The sequence below is a fragment of the Platalea leucorodia genome (genome assembly GCF_965183815.1).
Source record: "Platalea leucorodia genome assembly, chromosome: 4".
In the NCBI taxonomy this organism is placed as follows: domain Eukaryota; kingdom Metazoa; phylum Chordata; class Aves; order Pelecaniformes; family Threskiornithidae; genus Platalea; species Platalea leucorodia.
In genome coordinates, this window is record NC_138826.1 from 34,516,928 (window position 1) to 34,538,854 (window position 21,927).

At 41.3% G+C, this 21,927-nt stretch overlaps 1 protein-coding gene across 1 annotated transcript; it reads right to left on the reverse strand.

The window, feature by feature from the left end:
• Positions 1-3,872: 3,872 nt before the first annotated feature.
• TMEM26 (transmembrane protein 26) lies at positions 3,873-17,930 on the reverse strand (the record flags this gene model as incomplete). Its single annotated transcript, XM_082308928.1, has 6 exons — positions 3,873-4,288; positions 6,638-6,714; positions 7,748-7,968; positions 8,493-8,606; positions 14,402-14,480; positions 17,740-17,930. The coding sequence occupies 6 exons, from the start codon at positions 17,928-17,930 to the stop codon at positions 3,873-3,875; spliced, it is 1,098 nt and encodes a 365-aa protein (XP_082165054.1).
• Positions 17,931-21,927: the final 3,997 nt, after the last annotated feature.

Below are 21,927 nucleotides of genomic sequence, written 5' to 3' on the forward strand. Positions count from 1 at the left end.
ATGCTCAGGTATTTCTCCAAGTGTTTTACAGACATCTGCAGAGTGTTTTCATCAGCAATCTCACACACATAACAGAAATAAAAGCTGTATGCATTACACATTGCCAGGTGTGTATGGGTATCTAAATTCATATATGTATTTGTGTGCATCTGTAAAATGCAACCTGTGTACAGTATTAAACGCATCCTCTCTGGAATTACTCTGTGACTTGCATATTTGGAGGCAAAGGTTCTGCATAAAGAATAACCTGTCCAGAATAGAGGGGAATTTACTGCAGTTGCTGTGGGTTTTCAAAGCAATGGCTGCAGTCAGAATCTGGCCTAAGTAATTAACTTACGAAGGATGGAAAGGAAAAGCAGCATGTGGAAGATGTAATTAATGGGAACATATAACAGTCAGCTCTTGCATAATAAATTCGCAGCTACGCCTGAGGTAACTGCCTTTTATTTGCAAAATACAGTTGGAATTTTTTAAAAGTAATTGCACATTTTCTTCCATTTCCACATGGTCCCAGAGAACATAGTACAGTACAAATACCAACAGAAATGCAATAAAATCGTGAAGGGTTTTCTTTTGGTTTTGGGTTTTTTTTGGTTGGTTGGGTTTTTTTTAGGCTTAGGGCTATGATCTTATTTGAGCCAATGTCCAAAGGAAAGGAGGAATACATTTTAGCTCAGGAAAAGACAAGTGGTAAAACATTTTAGTGAGGCTTAATATGGAATAATCTAAAAGGACAAGGCAGGAACAACCAGAATAAATAACAGTAAATGGCTAGATATCTATTTGCAGAAGAGATTTAGTAATGTAATTCTCCTGACTCAAGTAAATAATGGTTAAGATAAATGTTCTGAAATCATTCCATTTTGAAGGCTTGAATTTTCCTCATCTGAAAGTTTATTGCAGCTTTTCCTGAACAGCAAGCATGACATCAGTTGTTCTTTAAATATGCCACAGATGCTGGCAGATATTCAAGAAAATGCATTCTACAACTTGCCTAGTGCAAAGCTCTGGAAGGCTGCAGGATGACACAATGGCTCCCCCCACCCAGCTGCTGATTGAGCTGACTCAAAGAGCCTGCTGGAGAAACAGTACTGTAGTCCTCCCCCTCAAAAAAATTTGTAAGAGGAAGGTGAAGAGGGCTTGCAACTGGGGTTTGCTGCTGTGACCAAACATACAAGTTACTTGGCTTTTTAATTGCTGTTTCTAGGCTTCTCAATGAAGTAGAGGGAGCTGCATGTCATTCCTGATGCTACCTGGCATATGTGATTCCCCTCTGCACACAGGTGGGGAGGTAGACTACTCATCATTTAAGTGCTTTGTTTGTCTGTTTGGGTTTTTTTTTTTTAAGCAATCTGTTTGTTGTCACCCCTGATAATGGTGAAGAAAAGGCAAGTCCAAATCTATTCTATCCTAAGCATGAGGGAGGATCTAGCCTATTTTGTCTGTGAGTGGATGGGGATGGGATCTAGCAGTAAAAACCTAGCATTGGACAGAGTTCTTATCACAGTAAATCTGATTAGAAGCTTTACTGCTGTTTAAAATGGAACAGCCTGAAGACCAGGAAATATAGTTCTCTGTAAAATATTCCTGCTGTAACTAGTCTCTGTATTGCTGACCCCAGGGGATCTTGCATTTGCTGCAGGCTGAGCCTCACAGGCAGTTTGTTGCTGAACTAAGCCCTTTAAATAGACAGCAAGTTTTAAAAAGTACGTCCTGCAATTTTTGTGCTGATGAATTTAGAATGATGTTCTAGCAAGCTCAGTACACTCCAAATTAATTAGCAAGGATCCTTTTAACAGGATAATTACTATATCAGCAAGTGGTAAACTCAAAATGAATGTGAGTAGTCCTGGCTTGCATCAACAAGGAAGAGATGTGTTGCAGTTCTACCAACTGATTTTAAATTCACCCTAGTGTGAAAGGTTTTAGACAGCACAGCTGGTCAGCAGCAGCACTCTAGCTTTTTATTTCTAGACTTGAATTAAAATCCCAAAGGAAGCTGCATTCCACTCTCCGTATGTCAATCTCATAATGCCATGGCGAATGATTATTGGCTTTTTATAATTTCTGCTTAGAAAAAAGGCCCAAAATAAGAAGAGCAGGAGGTGTTGCACATTATTGCTACAGTATAAGTGTTAGAAAGGGCTATGAAGTATATGAGACTTCCTTCCTTCCTTATGGCTGTGCATTTTCTTCTTTCATAATGGGAGGGTCTGATCCTGCATAGAACAGTAACAGCTCACAAATATAAACACAAGTTCACAGGCTTTGGGGTTGGAATTTTTAAATGGGTTAATCTTTCAAAGAATAAACATGTAATTGCTTATCAGGCTATGGATAAATAAGCATATGACTGCTGCAGTGGTGGTAGAAACACTTCTATTCATTCCCCAGACCAGATTCTGTCTTTAGATAGTTGAGGCTTTAGAAAATAAGGTTTAATTGGGAACTTTTAATAAGGGAAGTTACTTTAATTAGGTCACTTCATATTTGCTAGATTTTTTAATATGCTTTTCTGCACTCTTTTACAATGGATGCAAAATTTGTAAAAGCACCTGCCATTTCCTATGAGAATATAATTTTTAGGCAGATTTTAAAAAAATCACTTCTCTCACTTTCAGCTTCTGTAAGCTAAGCCTGGCAAAGTTAATGGTCTTACACTGATATAACGTGTGTTCTTGGGAAAAATTTATCAGGCCCTATGTTGTTCACTCCAAACATCAAAGTAGTAAATGAATAATTATTAGCCATTTCTTTAAAAATGGATCTTGACACTCAACAGACCAGACAATCTCTCAAGTTACTTCATGGGACATTGTGGTGCTTTATGAAATGTGATGCACAAGCCTGAATCCTTTTGTCTAGATTGTCTTGTCAAACTTGATCGGTGCCGTTTTCTTTCTAGTTAGATCATATGCCTGAGTCAGGCCACTTTTAAAAATCATGTAAAATGGAGACATATTAAACTTGTCTCAACTGCAAACACCAAGAAACCAGGGGGGGAGGGGGAAAAAGCCTTTACAAATATTTTGAGTGTTTTTGATTTTTTTTTTTTGCATGTGTTTGTTCTAACTGGTAGAAATAGAAAGGCAAGCACCTCTGTAGGAAATGCCTGTGACAAATGCAGTTGTCTTCTAATGATCTGTGGGGCTGCTTTTTACTTAATTTTTTTTTTTAATTTGTAAGGTTTAGGTTATTCAGACCATGTGGGTCCTAAGAGACAGTTTTGTTTATGCCATTTCATAGTGTTGCATAGTTTTTAACTGAATCCAGCCAAGGATGAGGTAACATTTGGACAAGATTTTCTTAAATATCTTGAATGAACAATGTTTCGATGTCACAGTAACAGTAGAAATCTGTCATCCCCCTTCACTTGCACGTTTGCACAGTTGTTGCTACTGAAGTTGCTCCCTTACATGGTGAACATAGTGTTCATCACACTGTAGTTATAGCCCGACCATGGAAGTCAGGCTATAGTAGAGCTAAATGCTTCTGTACTTCCCATAATGGAAAGGCTTGTCCTTCTATTTGAATACATGCAAATACATATGTTAGCACAGTGCCACCAAAGGTAATAACCAACTTTGTTAGTGTGCCAAACCTTTCTTGCTACTACAAACTATGGCTACAAAATCCCTGTGGATAATATAATAGGGAACTAGTCAAAACCCAGCATACAAACGGATACAAAAATGTCCCATTTCTATGACTTTGCTTCAGAAATTTCCACTACAATTTAGAAGAAATTTTTGATCTCTTGGTGGAAGAGATGACTTTGGCGCTCACTCAAGGTGTGTTTCACCACAGAAATAGGCTAAGCCCTTCTGAAGAAGCTGTGGGAGATGCACCCTCTTTCAAGTCAGTTAGTGTGCTCACTGATCTTCTGATAGAGTCTGCGATTCCTCTTTTGGAGGAAAAGCAACAAACTCTTTCATGTCGGTATCTTGGTCAGTGGTAGCATGTGTACTAGCTTCATAAGGCTCACATGGGCAACAGCTGACTTCTCCTTTCCTGCTCTTCTGCAGAATGGTAGCACGAAAATCTAACGTTATCACTGCCAAGCGATACAACTGTAGAGTCACAACTAAGATATTCTTAGCTGTAAAAAACACCAGCATCTGATTGAATATTCTGAAGTGGCCCATCAGGATTGAACGCACAATGAAGAAGGGACCGTCCTGTATGAAAAGGCTGACCCCAATGTTCCACAGTTCCGCGCTGTACCTGCACAGCAGCAGGCTGGGGATCCGCCTAGTCGATGCAGTTGGTTTGCAGCCAATGTGCTGTACTGGAAACAAAACATAGTTGTGTTAAAACAACTCTCTAAAATTGAGCCAGGATTGGCCTAAAGGGCAGTTACAATCCAGGGTGCTCTGGGTTATAAATGCATTCAACTGCGAACAATTCAATGTAAAGCATGTCCCGTTTCTGGGATCTGTTTCAGCAAAACACACTAAGCTCATGTTAAGCAGGCACTTATGTGGTCTGCCAAACAGGACCAAAAACCACTTCCCCTTTTCTATCCCATAAAGCTATCAGTCTTCATACCCTTTTAAAACAAGACGCAGAAGTAGATCACCTCATCTTTCTGCAACAACTTCCCCAGATGCTGTTCTGTTAAATCAACATGCTAGGCTACTATGTATCTTTAAGAAAAAAAAAAACCTACTGTGCTGACTGGGAACAGCCTGAGCTGTAGCACTTCGATTTGTTCGAGGCTGTCCAAGACCTTGCTTTTAAAAGATTCACCAGATAGCCATTGCCTTTTTCATGTGTCATAGTAAGAATAAGTCATGTCAGTGCAGGGCAATATCGAGTATTATGGATAGGAAGAAACTGTGGTCGCTGCTTGCCACAGAAGACTTGAGCCACAGTTACTCATTCTTAGCCTTCTGGGTATGAAATTGCATGCAACCTTTGGAAATTGCATGGATGAGTTCCCCTTGGCTATAAAAGTGCTGGTGGGCTAGAATGCTCTTTGTGGCATGGTGTCTAGAGAAGAATCATCAGAAGGGTTTGTATGTGGCAAATATGTCTGCCTCTTATGAAAATGCATGTAGCTTAACTAACTAACCTGTCTCTCAGACAGCGGGATTTCATTAGTTTAAAAAACATAGCTACTTGTGATGCAGTAACAACCACCAAACATTTCAGCTTACCGAAAGTATTCTATTGTTTGAGTCAATGCTGGGGAAAAAAGACTCGAGTGGAAAATGAGTTGTAGAATGTAGAAATTTGCTGAATCCATTAGGCAAAGCTTCAGCAGCAGCTAATTTTTTAATATGTTTTTGTGCCATTGCTGTTTAATAGTCCTAACTGCATTGCTGTAGTCCAATAATAAGTGCCTATAAATTTCTATTTTACATCATTTTTGATGTGTGAGTAAACATACTGATGCTTGAATAAAAAGTACTGTCTGTGCAACTGTATAGGACTACCTAAATAAACTGTACCCATAGTAAATTTCAGGGCAATGTGTGTTCAATAACTTAATTTTTAACGGGTAAATGTAATTAAATAAGCAGAAAACCAATACCAAGAGAAAAAATGCACGGTACAACAGGTTACTTAAATTCAAACAGTGCTTAAACAATCAGAGCATTAATTTATTTGGGTAGTGGTGGTGTATATGGGTGGTTTGGGGTTTTTTTTTTTTTGGTTTGGGTTTTTTTTAAACCTGAGTGTTGTGCATCTTTAACAGGATATATTTTACCAGTAACAGAAATTTTAGCTGTGATAAATCTAAAATGCAGTAGCATTGGTTTTTTTCAGGAGGTGAGCTGCTGAGCTGAAATATTTTCATAACTTCAGTGTTAAAAACAAAGCCTAGTGCTGTCCCTGAAGAAAAGGCTAATGAAAAATTCCAGGAATAATTTTTCATTATTATTTTATTCATTTATTATTTTAATCAGTGTGTCAACCTGGTCATCAATTTTATATGAGATGCTAGTGAGGATAACATATCTTTGGACTGGTATAGTTGAGTTGCAAACTTGTAGTGATTGGAGGTCAAAATGGTTGGAACAGATGATGATTGAGGCAGCTTTCATTATTCTTCTTGGACATAGAGAAGCCCTTTCTGCCTAGGGACAAATACCAGCCTGAGCTGGCTGAATGTTGGGCCTTTTAGTTTAAGACAAGGGTGCACAATCCCGACATTATATGGTCCTTCAGGTTCCCTATGAATAGGTAATTTCTCCTATGATAACAGCTTCTGTGCTCTTGGCTGTGCTGTCCCCTGTGGTTAACGATAGCCTATCTATCTATAGGGTCTAGTAACCTACCCAGATTGGAGCCATAATATAATCCAAGACCAGATCTTACTTGAGAGCTCACATAATGAAGTTTAAGGCAGTAACAGGCAACTGGAGCAGATATTGCAATGCTAGTTTTCTTTTTTCTTTTTTTTTTTTTTTTCTGGAAGTAGAGTTTTATCAGGGAGATCAGAGGTTAGCCAGAAACAAGTGTTTCCTCAAAAGAAACCACAATGGGCTTTCTTCAAAAACCATCATAGTCATATGAATTGCTCTCCACCAGAAGTCCTTGGTATAGTCTGTAGTGTGTGCACAACCACAGGACTTGCCAGCAAAAACTTAAAGCATTTGTTCTCTTTTCTTATCTATGTGCAAGTACTAACCTGCAAGATCAAGTGGAAACTGTAACATACTCCAGGTCCATACAGCAAGAATTGCATTTATGAGAGCATAATTCTTCCTATGGGAGGGGAAAAAAGTGATAATAGTGAAGATGCAGTTTCCTTATGTGATAACAAAAATGTTACCTTTAGTATTTGGAATGTCATTTAAAGGGTGGTTGAGCGAAACAGTGATTAATGCATGCTCTTGAGATGTAAGACTAAGAAAAAGAGGCACCTTTTGGTACAGAATTTTTGCTGTTCAGGCCACATGTTCCAGCTGTGTAATTACACTAAATATCTGATGCTAACGTTATAATGATAAGCATATGGAAATAGACTCTCTGGCTCAAAGAGGAGATTATCTTTACCCTTGTAGTGATTGCACATTCCTTGCAAGCCTGAAGCTTCTCTGCCAAATGGGAAGGACCTCTCTTCCTGCTGCAAAACCTTTTCTTTGATAGTAAAAGAAAAAAAAAAAAGGCATGTCTGTAAGAGAGGATGAACCTCTTTCCTTATGATGGATGTTCACAGCTCATCTCTTAGTGCTGTGAGGGGGAGATGGGCTTACTTTCTCTGGGAGAGATCACAATGTTGAAAATTCACACCAGACTCTGTTATTCCCTTTCTTCTTATCTTTGAACACTTTGCCATTCTATCATGAAGAAAGTACGTATGAGACAACCAAAGAAACAACTTGGATAATGAATCACTAAAGCAAACTTGAGTTGCTTCCTTGCTAGTCTAAAACAACTCATTAACCTGAAAGAGGCTTACTGTGTATCTGGTGTTTCAGCTTCTGTAGCTGTAAGAGCTGGCGCTGCATTGCAGTTATGCTAGTTGTTTGGCTCTTTGTACCCTTTTATTGTCATGGATGCAACATGCTTCTCTGCTGGCAACAGATGAGTAATCCCTAACAAAGCTCATAGGACTGTTAGGTCTTTTACAGAGGGAAAGGTGAGAGTAGGAAAACAGCCCTTGAGTGTAGCCTTCTGTTATCTGTGGGAAACACAGTTCCACTAGTCTGAACACCACAAATAGCACAAACAAATCTTTAAACAAAACAAATGTCTTGCACTGTGCCAATTATTCATGTCAGCAAACAGTCTTTACCGAACATCTTCGATGTCCAAGGTTTCACTAGCAAATTCAAGTATATCTGCTGCTGTTCCCACAAACATGAGAAGCAGCTGAGACAATTGATCCCGGGTGATTTCAACTCCAATGGGGAGAAGCCATCTCCCAACTACTAGTAGCAGTAGAAAAGTCTGATGGAGGGCCAGTGTCCATACAGTCTCACAGATTGTGGAGAGCTGATTCACAAAGACTTTAGCCTGTTTAAAAGACAACAACAACAACATACTGTAACTTCAGGAGACTGACATTATAGGTACCTTCAGAGACTGTATTCATCCTTGAGCCTGCTTTTGTTCTCCTTCACATTGTATTGGAGCAAATAATTTCTACGTGGCAGGCATGATTTGAAAAAGGCACATTAATACAAAATTTGGGTGATGAATAGCAAGTTTTTGCTCTGTGTACTACTCCTCCTCTTCTCATTTTTCAGCTGAGCGTTATCCTTTGCAGAACCATCACCCAGACACTTCCTAAATTCAGTTACTGAGATTTGGAAGAGAATGGCAGGAGAGCCTCCTCTTCACACACAGACTTTTTCTACCAACAATAGCTGGTATGCAGCACACTGTAGGCCACTTTCATAATATGGTTTTCTAAAACTATTTTTTTCTTTTCTTAGTTTTAATCACTGTGTGAGGAGCTTGCCCAGACAGACACAGCAGTCTCTAATTGCTCTAATATCATAAGATCTCTACTAGGAATAGGAAAAAAGGTGTCCCACCGTCTGAATGATGTGGTGATCTGTTCCCTCGCTTCCATGACTGCTGTCTCTGGATTGATTGAAGTCTTGGTTGCTGACATTCACCTGAACTGCTCCGGGCTCATTACCACAGTACTGTTGTGAACAAAAACATCACACATGCATAAACATCCCGCACAGGGAGCAGATGTGCTCTGTGGCTGAAAGAGTCCTGTTTTGCTGAACATTTGTGAAAGTCAGTCAATGTCTACAAAGGTACATGCTCACTCTGAATGAAATTCCCCTCTTGTTCAGAAGGGAAGAATTCCTCTCATAAGGAGAGGAGTGATGTGTTGGTCGGTCCCTGAGAAAGTGTACGATTGTACTGTAGAAGAGGATGTAAATTCAAAGGCTGATGGAGCGGGTGACACCTTTGTGCTGTTACGGCCGCGCTCATTGAATGGGGTCTGCCTGCAGCTCTCCTGAACAGGCTACTGGGTTTCCTACATAGTCTCTCTCTGGCTAAAACAGTAAAATGGGGTAAAAATTGGTCATGGTCAGTCTGCTGGTGTATGTTTGTGGTCAGTCTCTACATTCAAACTTTTTCTAAAAATGTCTGCTTCTCGTCTCTACTATACAGAAAAAGTTCTCTAAAAATCCCATTGTCTCATTCTTCTGTATGACTTCCCTCAAGGCTGAAATGAGTAGTTGGGGTAGGATGTTTGGGTTGTATTCTCTGTACCACTCCCACCCCCAGCTGTGCCTTATTCTGCAAGGAAATTAATAATGTGAGAGGTGAGATTCAGGAATAATTAAGAAAAATGGGCATGTGTTGTTGCCTAACCCCGCAGAGTAGAAAACCAGGTATTTTTACTTTCTCCAAGTACCCAGTGCTCTGGGAAATCAGATGTTGGCTAAAACATACTAGTACTTCAACTGCAGTAAACCAGTGGTGGGATTGTGTCCCGTCTGAGGTCTGCAGCGCTGCTCTGCCCTTCTACCTCCACCCCCAAGGCTGGCCCCAGAGCAACTGCGATATGGTTCTAAAATCTATCTTCATAACAATCCCTTAACATCTCTCTTCATTGTAATAAAAAAAGGATAATTGGAAAATCAAACCATGCTGTTATTAGAGACTTTTATCCTGTACTACTTGTGCCAGAGAACACCAGATGATTTACATTTCTCCACTGGGTCCCCCACCATTTTATTTCACAGGGAGTGATTTTCTGCAACAATCGGAATGTGTTCTAGTGCATACTGAGTAGCTCTGTTCAGCATAATGCCTGCCAATATAAAGGCAACATTTTCCAGCAAATGTCACATTCTAGCAAATTTCAGATTCCACTTTGATACTTTACTTGGTCTCTGATAACGTTGCTCAGTATCTGGGTAAATGCTGCCTCTTGCCTGACCTTGTCGTAGATAAATGGAGCAACTTCCTATGGTCTGAAAAATCTGGAAAAAAAGTCAGTGGTTGTTGCTTTTATAATTGGTGGTAAAGGCTCTTAAACTGAATGCTTGCCTTGTTTGGACAGTAGGTATGAGAGCGTTGAAAGACTGACACACAGATGTGGGGAACATGATACTTCCATTTGGAGGAGGGAAGTCTAAGGTTCTGGGCATGGAGACAGTGAGATGGAGGGGCTGGTACTCTGCCGGCTCGTGGGCCTTGTGGGGCCAATCTCCCTGGGCTGGGCCTTCAACCAAAGGAGGGAGACCGGACAGCTTGCTCAGAGGATGTTTCAGAAATGAAATTTAACTGGTGCTCTGGAGGAGCCTTTTTATCTGTTGATTGTAGAAAAAGTCTAAAGCCTATGGAGACCAGCCCCCAATGTCAAAGTCAGCCTTTCCGAGTAACCCCCCCCAGGCATCGTGACAGTCAGCTGAGGAGACCATGACCTAAAAATATTGCATAACTGGGGTAGCCACCCTGCAATATTAAGGAGTATCTACCTTGTAACAAGTAGCTGGGGTAGGGCAAAGGGATTACTAACTTGTGCTGGAGGAGGAAGGCTAATTCACCTTGACAGCCTTTGGTTTGTCATTAAATCTGCATTTGAGCCTACTCCTCTGCCCCTTTGCCTGGTCTGGCAGGGGTAAGAAGAAGGGAGCCATGAACTTGCATTAAGTTTCACATCAGAGTTTGGGAATTTTTTGTTTCTTTTTTAAAACCCTGTTCCTCAGAGAGGAATTTGCCAAATTTGAGGCAGGACCCATGTAGGGCAGCCTGCTGCATTTGCTATATGTGCAAGGACAGTGGAAATCCCTTCCCACTGTGAGAACTCTCAGCAAGTAAATCAGGTGGCTGGAGGAGTGAAATGGGAGGTAGTAAGGTGTATAGGTGCCTCTTGGCAGATGCCGTGGCTCTCCCCGTGCCAACCATACAGAGCAGATAGCTCTCAGGGCTCCAGCGCGGCTGGTCCGCTTCACCTGCAGACAGGGGAGGGGAGCTGCCGGAGTCAGCAACTCGCGCTGCTGGAAGGAGGTGGAGGAAAGAACGCCACGGCTTCCATATGGCTTGCAAGGGGGCTCTGGTTTTGGGTTTGTTTTTGTTTTTTTTACCTAGTGACACAATGGTGCAGAGAATACTTCTTTAAGAAAATTAATTCACTCTATCAGTTTCTTTTTGTAGGTTCCTTATACGTAATTTTTGCAACTACTCCCAGCTGGACGGGGGGGTTACTATTTCAGTGCAAGGCTTCACAAACTCTGACCGAGTGGCACTCCTCAGGGCCGGGGCCATATCTCTTCTCAACTGCATGCAGGCAGGAAATGGAAAACTGCATCTGCAAAGCCAGTCATTTAAGTAGACTCCTGATTTTTTTAATTTAAGTACGTTCCTATCTTGTTTTGGTTTGTTTCTCTCTGAATATTTATTAAGTGGTGATTGTGGTGGTGATTCACTTGAAAGCTTGGAGAAGAGCCTTTATTTTCATCATGTATATGCATGTAAATAGGACTGTTGGTGCCAGGCATAGTTGCCTAGCTAATTATGTATGTGCAGTGAGTTAATGGGAATGTGACAAGGAAAAAGTGAATACTAAGTTTCACAGGCAATTGATAAATGTGCTTTATCTCTTTACTGCTAGAGCCCTGTTACTCCTAGGTATTGAGAATGTACGCATAGCTAAACAAAAATGCTTTTTTTTCTGTGCAAAAATAAAATGGGAAGAAATTGTACACATTTTGCATAAATTCTAGCTTGGCTTACTTCCTTTCTTCTGAGATGAAGCTTACAATCCTCTGCTTTACAAAACATCTAATCAAAACAGAAACTGTATTGCATGAGATGGTGGTGTTCTAGTGTGTGGCCTGCAGAGAGCTCACTGTCAGTGCGTGGGGAACTCGTGAAACACTGAACTAATTCAGCAAATTTCTATTTGCATGTTATTCACGATCCATTATTCCCAAATAAAAACAAGGTTAGCTAAAACTTTTCTCAGTGGGTCCAGCATTGAGATGGTAAAATTGACACTTGAATACCAGGGCAGAGTACCCTCAATCCCGTTAATATTCATGGAGGCTGGCAGCCTGAGTGCGTTGTGGAAGAGGCTAGCCCTTCCCTGGAGCAGGCCCTCTGCCAAGCAACAGGTACCCTGCTTGCTCCCTTGTGATTCCAGCCTTTCTTTCTGGAAACAGTGGTGCTGTCCCTATAGCAACATGTGTGATGTCAGAAATTCAAAGCAACCATGACTGCTTCATTTTGCTCGTACAAGAAAGCTGAAATGTAAAACAGGGAGAAAAGATTGCTTAAGCTGTTTTCCGAACTGAGAAAGATAATGGGTATGGGAGGGAAGAAATGGTGAAAGATGCAAGATCACTCTTCAAAGAGTGATATACTAGAATTTTAGCTGGTAAGAGAATTCTACCTCAGAAAAAGGCTGAGGGAATGGGCAGTAATATTGACTATTTCCTTAGAATGTTCAAGTTAAGGTAGTTAAAAATAATTACAAGGTTTACCAAGTATCTGTCTTATTACTGACTGGGAAGCCTACATCAACTACAGCACTGGTAATCAGGTAAGCCCTGCAAAAGGTGGTCAGTTATGGCTTTCTCTGGCAGTGATGCACCAGGCATCTGAAAAGGTAACAGAGGTATTTGTTTAGCTGAGATCTTACATGTTATGAAGAAAGAATGTTTGGGTTTTTAATGGATTAAATGGTTTTAATTTTCTTGCCACTCTATTTTGCAGACAGCAATTTTTTCACTCAGTACAGTTCAATTTACTTTATAGTCTCTCCCAAACATGTATTTCATCCCCAAATACTTTACCGCAAAGCAGTACTTTCTATGCAGTCAGTATTTCACTGTTGATATATGAATGGTATTACTCATGTCCAGTTCTGCAGTACTCAGAGAGGCAAAATTGCCTCTGTCTTCAGGAGGAGAGACTGCATATTAGCACATGCCTTAAATAGCAGCACCGACACAAGCAGTTGATGTTTCCTGTTAGATTCAACATGAGATCAAAGTTCTACTGCCTTAAAGACCACAAACTGTTTTCATGGTGGATATATTAAATGCATGGATCTAGCAACTGCTTAATTACCCATGCTGTTAGCATTTTAATAAGGAAAATCCCAGCAATACTTTAGTATGAGAAGTAGTACCAGTCTGGGTGCTGCGTTTGAGATTAATTGTTAGGAGGGCTGCTCCCCTTCTGGAGGTATTGTTTTTGAATCTATTAGATTGTGTGTGTGTGTTTCCAGAACTCTCTATCCTATCTCTCCAGGTATAAACTAAGCTGTTAACTTGATATACTCCCTCTTTAATTCACAGTAGCAGTATATCAATAAGAACAAAGTATGCCATGTTCTAACATCATTTTGGGAAATAAACTGCTGCCTTTGACTACAGAATTAGCCTGTTTCTTGGACCAGATTTAACTATGACAAATGTTCTCAATATCCACATTACCTGTCTGTGACTGTTTAAGGAGATTTGGCAAAACAAGAAGACAATAAATTCCTGCTGCTGTATTTAGAAAAAGCCTAAGGCATTTTCAGTGTAAACACAATTTTGAATATTTGATTATGCTTCTGTGGGCTCTAACAATGTTTCAAAGGAGAAAATGAGGTACTATGTCTTCTTAGTCTAATTTATGTATTTTCTTCTGCTGCTTTTTGCTCTTGTTCCTATCAGGCCCTTTTCTGCTGTGGCTGTAAGGTACTGCATATGTGCAAATTCTGGGACAGATAAAATCCCCTTTTCACAATGTGCAAGTGCTATGGGGACTTGAAAGCAGCCTGCATGGGGAGGTGGTTCACTCGGCATGGGCTGGTGGGCTAAGTGGCTCTGTTCTGGCCCTAACTGACCCCATCTGCCAGAAGAACAATTGCCTTTAAAAATTTTACTGTGTGTGTTAGTCCTGAATTGGAATCCAGACACCCCCTTCCCAGATTACTATATGGCATGAGCAAAGAAAGGATATAAACACTGACAGACAAATTACCATGCCAGCTATCTGTGGTAGCAATCTGTACGTATTCTCCTAGGTTGCAGCAAACATGAGGTAATTTGAGTTTAAGACCCCTTTCACTGATACCTGTCTCAATTTTGGCTCACTTGGAGTTGCGATATCTGCTTGTAAGTGCTGTGAAACTCACTCTATTTTACAAAGGCCTCTAAAGCAATGAAATTCTTTCACCATCCTGAGCAAGATTCAAGCTGGTAACCTGGGGGTGAAAGGCTATTTTTCAAACTTCTAGTCCTTGGTTCCCCAGCCAAATACAAATAAATGGTCTCATTTTACCTAGGAATGGGGTTCATTATTTGATATTTAGGAAACAGACAGTAGTCATAGTATAGCTGTAGCTAGACTGGGAGACCCCCCCAGCAGAAAACAGAAAATCGGAACAAGATCTGGCAGACTTCTTTGTCTATGCCCCAATCCACCCATCAAGTAAGGCATCAATTTCAAACTAGTCCATCTTGTCTCTAATAAATACCTGAGTCCCATGATGAATTTCTAGTAGCCATAGTGATGGTACTATGCAAATCAGATATAAAAATATTGCTGGTGAAAACCTGTGAAGAAAAAGAAAAGATAGCTTGGTATTACATCACATTGTAAATATCATACAGCCTATCATTATTTGCATTGAAAAGTGTCTTGTGCCTCCTACCGTATGGGATATTAAGAACTAGGGTAACTGCAAATACGAGTTGCTATTCTTGCTGAATTCCTTATGCTGTCAGTATTATGAATCATAGGTTTATTTGTATATCCATCTAAGATCATGTATGAAAGTTATTTAAGAACTAACCAAAGGCACTTTGCTGTTTGTATTTCCATCACAGCATTCTCTGTACTTAAAAAAAAAAAGCCTCTAGCTAACATGCCCTTTCTGATCTCACGAAGGGTGAATTGATACATTGAGTTATTTCACTGAATGATGCTGGGAAAAGGCTGTTGATCCGAATCCTGTGCATTGACACAGGAAGGGTAGAAATAGCATCCGTTTGCGTAAAACAAGCATTTCTTCAGTAGGAGGTCTTTCAGTGCAGGCTAAAATGGTTTATGAAAATGGGTCTTGGCCTCGTTTGCCCATTTGTGCTGGCAATTGTATAATGCTTTAGGATTTCTGTCTCTAGCTCTTCTCTCCCTGTCAGTCTTCTGTATAACTTATGATGGTGAAGCTTTATTATCTTCAAGTTCTTGAGCTGAGTTCATTCAGAAATACTAGAGAGGTCTCATTACTCCTTCTGCAAGCACTGATTCTCGTGGGGGGGTTGCTGATGTTTTCTCATTAAACACGTGACAGTTTTGTTTGGGGTGGGTTTTTCTTTTTGGCAATTCCTATCCTTTTGGAGTAGGAATGAGGTCTGAGGCCACTAATGTTCTATCTAGCTCTGCCATAGTACAGAGTGATCATCACTACCATGCTGCTGAGACGCACAGCAGCCTTTGCATCACACACGTGTACTGGCCCAAGACAAGGCAGTGGAGCCAAACTCGGGATAGTTGCTTGATTCCTTCTGTCCTGTCATTGGCACATTCTGCAGTGAATGGAAATTGCTTATAAGTATCTAACTGTAACAATATTTTGGTCAAATGTTGTTGCATTTATTGTTTGTTCATACCCTTGAATGTACCTTTATTTTTGTAATTATGACTTTTCCAGTGGAGATTGAGGAAAAGAAAAAACCCTGCTGCTCAGGAAAATAACTGGATTGTTGAGCTGCTATGAAATGTTTCAGTCAATCCCCTCTAAATAAGATAGTTCTGGTTTGGTGTTTTGGTGGGGTTTTTTCTTTTTTTTTTTTTTTTTTTTTTGGGGGGGGGTGTGATTGTTTTGGTGATGGTGTGTTTTGTTGTTTTGCTTTTTTTTTTTTTTTTTTTTTTTTTTTAAAGTTAATGATTCTCAGGGGTATTAGCCTGGTTATTTTGGGAGAGAACACACCTCTCATTTGAGTGCGAGAACTAATATATTTTACAATATTTCCTGTAGGACTTGAGCACATGAAAAATCCATCCAGCTGGCAGGTTAGCAATACTGAGTTAACGATACCAGACCAGGCCAGGAGACTTCAGGGGCTTTAACCCTTCCTTTCTTTCAGAAGGAGCAATCTAGAAGAAATATTACATGGCCAGACCCACAATAATACTTTTTTCCACATGGGCCATTTAATTTTTTGTGCTGGTATAATAAGCAAGTTTTCTGTCAATAAGGAATGGAGAGAATATGAGGCTCTTGGAGACAGGAGAGTCCTATGGCACAGAATGTCTGTTGCCTGGATCAGTGATTGTCTATGGAGTTGTTCCTATAAATGCAGATGATATTGCCTGTCCTGAATGTGAGTGTTTTCCACCAGAGCAGAAAGTTATCCTGATACAAATAGATGCTGATCGTTCATTTATAGGTAAGAACTGTAGACGTACTTTGCTGTTCTTCTTAAAGTGCTGGACCACATCCATTTTCAAAATTTCCTTCTAGCTAAAGTTAGCCCAGTCTTCTAGCACATGTATTCATCTAAAATGTATCTGCTTTCTCTATCTATCTTTCTTCAGGTTTTCCAAAAGCTGCCATAGCAAGTATTCATTCATGAAGTCTCTGCTGCTGCCTCCTCTCCCCAGTGAATCAGGTCTGCTCACTCTGCCTCTGTCTCATAACTGTGCATTTGGAGCTCCGCTGTTGTTAAATTTTCCTGTGTCCCAGACTTTATTGCTGCTTTTATTACATTCAGATTTAGAGTATGAAACACTTGTGTGAATTATCACACAACACTGCTTCTGTTATAATGATTTTCACACGTTGCAATGGACAGGAATTTAAGATCATTGAAATACTTTTGGTTTTTGGGGGTTTTTTTTTTTGTTTTTGTCCTGGATTTATCTCAGGGCCTGCCTGCAGTTTGAGTTTTTAAAAATAAAAGGTCCTAGTGAAATCTTGACAATTATTTACATGACCACTTCCTTTTTACAGAGCATTTGTTTTGTCTGACTGAGCACTGATGAGCTGTAGATGACTGCAGTAATTCTTTAGATGCATGTAAAAACCCATGTGCTTGGGCAAACTCTGCTATGAGTAACTTTTTTTTGTTCGTTTCTCAGGCAGCCTTTCATGCATGAAAGTTCCCCTCTGGAATAGCCTCTCAAATCCAAATATTTAAGCCGCTCTTGCTGTATTGCAAGAGTGGTTGCTGCTCATCTTTTATTTGTCACTGAGTTTTGGTTCATGCATTAGTGTGGCGTTAGCACTGTTGCAAGTAGTAGGGGCAGGGAATGCAGTCCCAGGGAAGGAGGTGCAAAGCAGGGCATGGCAGGATGGGGTAAGAGATGGAGGGCATCTGCGTGGAATAGCCTGTGTGGGCCCCCAGCACTCTTCTGCACCTCGCACGTGTTGTCCCTGACGCGTTGTTGCTTAGGAGGTGCCCAGCGGTACTGTGAGGGAGTGCGTGCCCCATGCTTCCCCAGCCCACTGGATTGGCAGCTCTAAAGCATGTACCCCTTGCCTGCAGCTGCTTTTACCACATTTTTTGGCTGTTAGTATGGATACACACAGAGAACTGTACAGAGAGTTGCTCCCAAGTAGTCTGCTGCAAAAGCGCCCCTCCCAAAAGCCCTCTGGATTGCAATGGACTAGCCAGAGCTTTACCAGTTTTCCACCCCACCACCCTCCAGGTGCAGCAGGGGAGAAAAAGCAATCCCCTAAAAGCTTGGCAGCAACAAAGCCAGGGCAGTACTGCTCTCGGGCAGCAGCCGCAGAAGGCAGCCTCGCATCTGCAGCAAAGTACATGCAAAGAAACAAGAGGGGCTCCGTCGGAGCCGGCGGGATATGCTCACCATTTGTAGCCTCTGCCTTGCTTAAACTTGAGGGTGAGCCCTGTCTCCAGGCACAGGAGAAGATTGAGCAGTGCCAGCAGCCAGTACTTGGGTTCTTTCTTCACTGCAGTCACTCTCCAGACCCCGATGAGAGAGTGCAACACGAAGAGCAGACGAGTCACCAGAGCATTGAGCAGCACCATCAGCTCCATCCTGGACCAGCCCCCCTCCCCTTTTCCCCGCACCGCAGGGCCCCAGCACTTTTTAGGAGCCCTGGGAAGTTACCCTGGGAATCACTGGGAAGCGTGCGCACCACAGGCACACAGATCTCTTCTCTTCCATCTCCACAAAGGGGCCCATTATAACAAAAAAGAAACAGCATTGCCCCTCCCCCAGACTTCCTGAAAACTTTTTAAAGGGAAGAAAAAAAAAAAAACCCTCACGCTTCCAGGCTCAAGTGGTTTGTAGCGCTCGGTTCAGCTCTGACCACGCTAAGACAGGGGCGTAAGTGGTTTCTTTCTGTCCCCCCTCTATCAGCGGCTCAAGGCCTAAACGGCAGGGAGGCTTCTATCTCACACAGTTACCATCTCTCTGCTAGCCCCACTCGCTGCTCTCATCTTGTAGATTTCTAGCAAAGAGACAAAATGTAAGAAGCATTATTAATTTGAATCTTCCTTACTAAAAGCTCCATTGCATTACTGAGACTGCAAAAACCCTCTTTCCTCTCCCCTCCCCCTGACAGATATAATTCATAGTTGGGAGCTTTTAAAATTGTTCATTTAACATTGCATTACAGAAAGCACAAACTGTGTACTTAGTTCAATACTGGAATCCCTGTGTGCAACATAAGTTAGAAAAGCTAACCAGTACTGAAATCTAGTCAAACTACTATAATAATCTACACCCTGCTTCAGGACTAAGAAGCAGGCCCAGTGAGGAACTCCAGAAATCAGGCTGAAATCTGGGCCAACACTAATGTTACCAAACAGACCAAGAGGGACATATTCAAAAAATATACAGAAGTTTGACTGTTAGGTCAGTTACCTCCAGACTGACCTTAGTAGCTTCAGTGGGAACAGTTTATGAAGTACAGAGTATGTTTAAAAGTTGCTTTGATGTCTCTCATAGTGATTATAAATTTTACTTGAATTTACACCTGGGTAACCAAAGAGAAATCTCTTCTTGATCAAAATTGTCAATGTGTTGCTCCAGTTTTGTGTTAATTTCGGTGCTTTGGCAGTAAATTGAGATACACCATTGTAAAATACAAATGGAGAATCAAGTCCATGTAACGTATTGTGGTACTCCAAAGGTCCTAACTTCCTAGCTGGTTTAAGTACCCTATTCTACTTTAAACACGAGAAGATATTCTTTTAAGAGTTGTGACCTTTGTAAGAAGATATTTTTCCTCAATTGTTGAGATCCAAGTTTTCCTCACTGCAAAACCAAGCCTCTTTCTCTAGGAAGCACTGGTGCTGGCCAGCTGATATCCTTGGGGGTGGGGGCAGATGAGGGAGAAGAATACTTAAAAGTAACCCTGCCCAGAAAAAAAGAAAAACAAAAGGCCATTCCACAGTATAGATCACTCAGGAAATGCCTGAGTAAATAAATGGACTGTGCAGGATGCCTTTTTGAAGCAACAAAATCAAGTTCCTCACACTCAGAGGAAAATTAATTCAAGTCAAGGGCCTACTACTGATAATCCCCTGCCAACAGCCACCCTGCCATATCATGCCTTGAGTGCTGTTGGTTCCGAGCCCTTCCGTTGGCGTTAAGGTCAAACCTAGTTGAAGAGGAAATAGGGAACAGACAGAACGGAGAGATTGTTTAAACAAGATACTCCTCCGTGGGAGTGCTTGATGTCTAAGAAATGACATTGGGGAACTGGTATGTCTAATTGTTCATGGAGATCCTAACAGCGCAGATGTCATAAACTTGGGAAGATGATAATCAGTGGGATGTTGCCATGATATCACGTATTCAGGAAGGACGCAGTGAGCTTTGCTGATAGCTAGTGGTTCTGCATATTAAAGACACTTAGGAGCTGAACTGCTTAACAAGGTAATCTCACCAATGAACAATCCAGACTTCACATCAGTGGAAGTCCCACACTTAAGTAGGAAGAATATATAATATTGACTCAGCCCAGCTGACCAGTGGACCATGATGGCAATGCAACAGGCTGAGTAGAGGGAGGAAGTAAGTAGGTATGGATGACTTCAGTTATTCAGTCTACAAAAGGCAAAAATTGCACCGAGAGTACATTTTTAGATGTCTCAATGGCTGTTTTGTGGAGCAGCTAGTTCAGTAGCCCATGAAGACAATGCTTGACTTTAATCCTGAGTGGTGTACAGGATATGATGTAGACAGTAACAGCTGAAGAGCTCCCCTGAAATGGGGATCTTAATGTGCTTCAACTCAGCATCCTTGCAGGAGTAAGACAAGCCAGAGTTCTCTACCAATGCTGTGCTCAGCTTCAAAAAGGAAAATTAGACACAGATCAGGAAGCTTGTTGAAAGACAGACAGATGGAAGACCTAACTCTTTGCAGGGAGTATGGATATTGCTTCTGTAAATCACATGGGAAGTGCGGAGAAAATAACTGTGTATCAAGAAGAATGTGAGAAAGAGTGAAAAGAAGCCAGCATTGGCAGGGTATGTGAGATTGCAGGAGCAAGAAGGCATCCTTCAAAAAGCTGAAGTGGTGTCCAGATGAAGAAAACTGAAAAGATGATAAACTCTGGCAAGTTAAACGTACAAACACGATAAGGCTGGCTGAAGGAGTGTGAGGGACAATTGGCAAAAAGCATAACAACTAAAATGTCTGTTATCTGTTCAAACACACCGTGAACAGGAAGTCTGCCAGGGAATTGTTGGGCCAGTGGATGGTCAGGTGGCACAGAAGCCTTCGGGGTGATAAGGCTGTGCAGGAGGAGCTGATGAACTCTTTGGAGTCCCAGCATGAGTACAGATGTGCACTGTACTATGGGACAGTACTGATTCCTGCACAAAAGCTTCTAGAATTAGTTGGGTTTTTTTCCTTATGTTATGTGTACTACTGTTCCACTAATTTCGTTCTTTTCATAGTTTCTACTAATTTGCAACTTACAGCTGTCAGGCTAATTGATCATGGGCTAGGGACTACTTGGGGGAGAAACTTTGTGTTTACCTTGTTCTTGTACTCTTTCCCTGAGCATGGAGTTAAGCCTACTGTTGCAGGCAGACAGTGGAACAGATGGACCTTTGCTCTGACCTGAAATGGCTACACTAATAGAGTAGACACTTCCTAGTCTCTAAAGAAGTTGACCTGCAGTGAAAGCAGGACAGTTTATGCATATGGTAGGTTGGTAGTGTTGGTTGGATCCAAGCTCAAAGCAAGGCTCATATCTGTATAGACTATTCTGCTAATTATATACCCTCTCCTTTTTTCTGTCTGGAAACTTCGTCCGTGTGGATGCTGAGAATTGTCTGTGTCTGGGAACCTTTCAGAGTTTGATCGTTCCAGATGAGTTGCCATACTCCGGCAAATCCTGGGCACGATGGTGTGAACACATCATGGTGTGGAGGATTTTCACCCAAGACACCTTGGCAAGACCTACTGCATGTCTCTTCCTTATAATAGCCAACTGCAGCATGTCTGATGTATTTGGGCAATGTTAAACCTTACTGTGACCCCAGCACCGGTGACCTTCTGCAGGAATAGGAAATCTGGCACTTCAAAAAGCTGTGCCACAGTGTCTAATTTCTGCTTTTAGGCTGAGTCACTATGCTGATTTCACTAAACAGACCCCATAACTGTCAGAAATTTGAAATTGCACCAGTTCCCAAGAAGAAACTAGAGTGGAAATAGATCATAAGCTGAATGTATGTCAGCAGTACCACGCTGTTGTGAAATGGATGGTCACATTAGCATGTAGATACAGAACGGAAACCTGCAGAGTGTCTGCTCTCCTCTACTTGGGAAGGCCTTAGTTGAAGCGCTGTCCTACTTTTGGTCAATGAGTGGAGAAGTGCGGGAGCGTTTCTATAGAAGGAAATGAATAAATTGCATAAACAAATGGTTAATTTTTAAATAGTAAAAGTGACAGCCTTATTAGGTTGCCGTGCTTATAGAATCAAAAAACCCCTGTTCAAGCACCTGGAAGACTCGAGTTTGGACAGGAGTACAGGGGTTGGAAATCATGGGATGAGGAATTCCAGTATGGAAGTT